Source organism: Lithobates pipiens, unplaced genomic scaffold (assembly GCF_037356315.1).
Source record: "Lithobates pipiens isolate NorthernLeopardFrog02 unplaced genomic scaffold, aLitPip1_a1.2 Scaffold_30, whole genome shotgun sequence".
NCBI lineage: Eukaryota > Metazoa > Chordata > Amphibia > Anura > Ranidae > Lithobates > Lithobates pipiens.
This window is the reverse complement of record NW_027507791.1, coordinates 21,821,818-21,826,758: the sequence shown is the minus strand read 5'-3', so window position 1 is coordinate 21,826,758 and position 4,941 is coordinate 21,821,818. Positions and strand designations below refer to the sequence as shown.

The 4,941-nt window shown below is 47.3% G+C and overlaps 1 protein-coding gene across 1 annotated transcript; it reads left to right on the top strand.

The window, feature by feature from the left end:
* The first annotated feature begins 2,314 nt into the window (after window positions 1–2,314).
* LOC143943405 (uncharacterized) lies at window positions 2,315–4,099 on the top strand. Its single transcript, XM_077465133.1, is given in 3 exon segments — window positions 2,315–2,368; window positions 2,611–3,196; window positions 3,199–4,099. Coding segments are annotated over 3 exon segments (1,422 nt in total). The 3' UTR covers window positions 3,981–4,099.
* Window positions 4,100–4,941: the final 842 nt, after the last annotated feature.

Below are 4,941 nucleotides of genomic sequence, written 5' to 3'. Positions count from 1 at the left end.
ACAACCCAGCAGTGATTAAATACCACCAAAAAAAACCTCTTATTTGTGTGAAAAAAAATGATAAAAATGTCATTTATTTACAGAGTTAAATGACCGCACAATTGTCATTCAAAGTGTGACAGCACTGAAAGTGCCCTGTATTGAAGCAGTCTATGGGACCCAAACATGAAAAATAAAAGTCCCCATTTTGAAGACTTATATGCAAGTTATTGGCCATAAAAAGGGTATAGGGGCAGGGTACTGCCCTGGGGGACATGTACCAATGCAAAAAAAAAAAAGAAACTTTTAAAAAAGACAGTTTTTAAAGAAGCAGTGATTTTAATGCTGCTTAAAGTGAAAGAATAAAAATGTTAAATTCCATTAAATATAGTGCCTGGGGGGGGTGTCCCCTTGGTCTGCCTGTAAAGTGGAGCATCTGTACTGTGTATAGAACCTGCTGCAGCAAAACAGACATTTATAAAGAAAAATAAATGGCATTTCAATTGATTTTCCCTGCAAGCTTTCTTTATTTGGACAAGCTAGCTTGACGCTGGGCATGTGGGTGGCAGGGAGTGTATTTTTTATTTTTTTTGATGCAGCAGCTGGGGCAGAGAAATTTGCTTGCTATACTGTACAGCTGGTGGTATGCTACTGGCAGACGTGTTGCAAGTACCTGGGACACCCTTTGCTATTCCATCATGCCTGTCAGTGGAGGCTGCTGAGAAGTCATGAGATATGGGGGGGGGGGGAGTAGACATGAAAGGTGAGGAGGAGAAGAATTGTGTCCCTTATGTGTGGCTTTCAGGTACTCTTGCCAAAGGGCATAGTGGTGGGAGGTTAAATGGCTTGTCAAGCATGTGGTACCCAAATCTGCTCCACAGTCTGGTGAAAGAGGGTGGCTGCCCTCTACTCTTCCATGATGGCTGCCTCTGGAGGACATCTTGCCTCGTTGGGGTTGTGCCTCCCCCTCACTTTCCTCCTCTGCTCTCTCTGGCACAAAAGTCGTGTCAGTGACCTCATAATCATCACCATCTCCTCCATCCTCATCATCACTAGAGCCAACACTGGAGCCAACTTGGCAATATGGTGCAGCCGGGGCAACATGACTGCAGATTTGTTGTTTATCAGTGCTCTCTCTTTCTGTAGGCTCATGTTACTGGTGGGCCATCCCATGGGCCTATGTTGAAACAGGAAGGGGCCATCCCCAAACTGTTCCAACAAAGTTGGGAACATGAAATTGTCCAAAATGTCTTGGTATGCTGACGTCTTAAGAGTTCCCTTCACTGGAACTAAGGATCCAAGCCCAACCCCTGAAAAACAACCCCACACCATAGTGCCCCTGCATCAAATGATTTGGTCCGGCACACAAAGCAAAGTACATAAAGACATGGACGAGCGAGTTTGGGGTCGAGGAACTTGACTGGCCTGCAAAGAGTCCTGACCTCAACCACAAAAAACACTTTTCGGATGTATTAGAGCAGAGACTACGAACCAGGCCTTCTCATCCACATCAGTGCCTGAACTCACAAACGAGCTTCTGGAAGAATGGTCAAACATTCCCATAGACACACTCCTAAACCTTGTGGACGGCCTTCCCAGAAGAGGTGAAGCTGTTATAGCTGCAAAGGGTGGGCCAACTCAATAGTGAACTCTACGGACTAAGCCCTTGTACACACGGTTGGAGAATCCGTCGGAATGTGTCCTATCGGACCGTGTTGTCGGATAATCCGACTGTGTGTGGTATGCATCGGACTGATTCCATTGGAATATCCGTCGGACCCAATTTTCCAACTTCTTGGAAATATTTCCCGACCAACTGGTCTGATCGGACATACTCCGATCATGTGTAGAGAATTTTGATCGGACCAAGTGCCACGCATGCTCAGATCAAATTCCTACATCAAAGCTATTGGCTACTAGCCTGAATGTAGTCCCATCATAACGAAATTACGTCATCACGTTCTGAAAGATCGGATTTTTCGACAACTTAGTCCGACCGTGTGTATGCAACAGTTTCGGACAAAATTCGACGGACAAAATCCAACGGACAAAATCCAACGGATTTGGTTGTCGAAATCTCTGACCGTGTGTACAGGGGCTAAGACTGGGATGCCATTAAAGTCCATGTAAAAACAGGCGTCCCAGTACTTTTGGTAATATAGTGTATGTGTCAACTGCAGACTCCTTTTGATTTCACTGCCTGGAGAGAAGGCAAGGGAACGTCACGTTTACAATTCTCGGATCTATAAAACAGTCAATGTACATTACAAACAAGCCCTGACCCGGGTCCCGTCACTTCAGATAATGTACATTTAAGGCATACCAGAGCCCAGTTATGGCTCTCGGTCAAAAGTCGCAGACTGATACACATTTATTGCCGGCTATCTCGGTAATCTTTAACCTTTTGCGGCAGGAGTTAAAAAACGAACAAATAAAGGCTGGGCATTAAGTGACTGAAGTTTATTTTTGCTATTGGTGCTCATACACCGCCATCTGGTCATCAGAGGAGTGAACGGGACCATAAGTGTTTGTTGACAGGGGACAATCCACCAAGCCAATCGTTTGCTCTGTTTCCCAGACAACCCGATAAGACATAATAACCTCTTCACTGTGCAGCCATTGTTTTAATAGGTGCTCTCCAGTTGCCTTGATGCAATACGGCCTCAGGTCATACCACTCAATAAAGGGAACCTGTCACTGGTAGAGAACCTGTCACCAGTGGAGAACCTGTCACCAGTAGAGAACCTGTCACCAGTGGAGAACCTGTCACCAGTAGAGAACCTGTCACCGGTAGAGAACCTGTCACCAGTGGAGAACCTGTCACCAGTAGAGAACCTGTCACCGGTGGAGAACCTGTCACTGGTAGAGAACCTGTCACCAGTGGAGAACCTGTTACCGGTAGAGAACCTGTCACTGGCGGAGAACCTGTCACCAGTAGAGAACCTGTCACCGGCGGAGAACCTGTCACCAGTAGAGAACCTGTCACCGGGGGAGAACCTGTCACCGGTAGAGAACCTGTCACCGGGAGAACCTGTCACCGGTAGAGAACCTGTCACTGGTAGAGAACCTGTCACCGGTGGAGAACCTGTCACCGGTAGAGAACCTGTCACCGGCGGAGAACCTGTCACCAGTAGAGAACCTGTCACCAGTAGAGAACCTGTCACCGGTGGAGAACCTGTCACTGGTAGAGAACCTGTCACCGGTGGAGAACCTGTCACGGTAGAGAACCTGTCACTGGTGGAGAACCTGTCACCAGTAGAGAACCTGTCACCGGCGGAGAACCTGTCACCAGTAGAGAACCTGTCACCGGTGGAGAACCTGTCACCAGTAGAGAACCTGTCACCGGTGGAGAACCTGTCACCGGTAGAGAACCTGTCACCGGTGGAGAACCTGTCCCCGGTAGAGAACCTGTCTCCCGCGGAGAACCTGTCACCGGTAGAGAACCTGTCACTGGCAGAGAACCTGTCACCAGTAGAGAACCTGTCACCGGTGGAGAACCTGTCACCAGTAGAGAACCTGTCACTGGTGGAGAACCTGTCACCGGTGGAGAACCTGTCACCGGCGGAGAACCTGTCACCGGTGGAGAACCTGTCACCTGTAGAGAACCTGCCACTGGTGGAGATCCTGTGACCAGTAGAGAACCTGTCACCGGTGGAGAACCTGTCACCAGTAGAGAACCTGTCACCGGTGGAGAACCTGTCACTGGTAGAGAACCTGTCACCGGCGGAGAACCTGTCACCGGTGGAGAACCTGTTACCAGTAGAGAACCTTTCACCGGTGGAGAACCTGTCACCGGTGGAGAACCTGTCACCGATAGAGAACCTGTCTCCGGCGGAGAACCTGTCACCGGTAGAGAACCTGTCACCGTCGGAGAACCTGTCACCGGTAGAGAACCTGTCACCGTCGGAGAACCTGTCACCGGCGGAGAACCTGTCACCGGTAGAGAACCTGTCACCGGTGGAGAACCTGTCACTGGTAGAGAACCTGTCACCGGTTGGTAACAATTTTGTAATGCTGCCTACACACTACAACATTTTGGAAGCTTCCCAACAGATTTCATTAAAAAAGAGCTAAAATGTTTTTTTATTTTTTTTTATTTTAGATAGAGTAAGGAAGACTGTGTGCCATTTAGATTTCTCTTCACTTCCTGTCCCATAAACAACACAGGAAGTGAGGGGAAAGCCCTCAAACGTGAAGGAATCACCAAAATTTGTGTCCCCCATTGGAAGATTTACTCCCAGCTCCTGTTCTTGGGATTTTCTTTCACTTTCGGTGATAAAGGTGAAAAAGATGTGCTAAACTTGTTTTTATTTTTATTTTTTATTTGCTAAGACATTCGCTTTTTTACCCAGCTCGCGTTTTTTTTATTTTGTATACACAACTTTTTGTTGCAGGTGTCTCCAGGACCAGTCATATGATGTTTGGGGTCATTTTATTGTAGCCCAGACCCCTGACAGGTCCCGTTGATTTGCCCCAGGTGCACTCGAACACCAATGCCCCGCACACACGTTCCGATTATCGTAAGACAGATCGTTCACATTTTGTTGCATACAACTAAGATCGAATGCAACAGTGCAAAATGTGTGTAAGATTTTTGTCGTACGATTCTGGAAAAATCCTCCGCTGTGCATAGCTACGTATTTTAAATGATGTCAAATACGTGATGTCCTTCTGGTTTATTTTTGTGTTTCCGAACATGCGTGGTGTTTGTCGAATGGCTTTTATTGGACACATACTGTACTGATTACACGATTGTCGGGCTGTCGTCCGACCAAAGTTTTCCTGTTTGGCCCTTCGGGTTTGGTTGGACAGACTGTCGTGATCAGCTAAAGCTGCGAACTAACGATCGGATTATCGAACGATCTGTCCGAAAGCGACTTTTGTGGTCCAATAATCGGAACGTGTGTACAGGGCATAAGACAGTCTCACTTCATAATAACCAGACAGTGGGTGTCTTTTTAT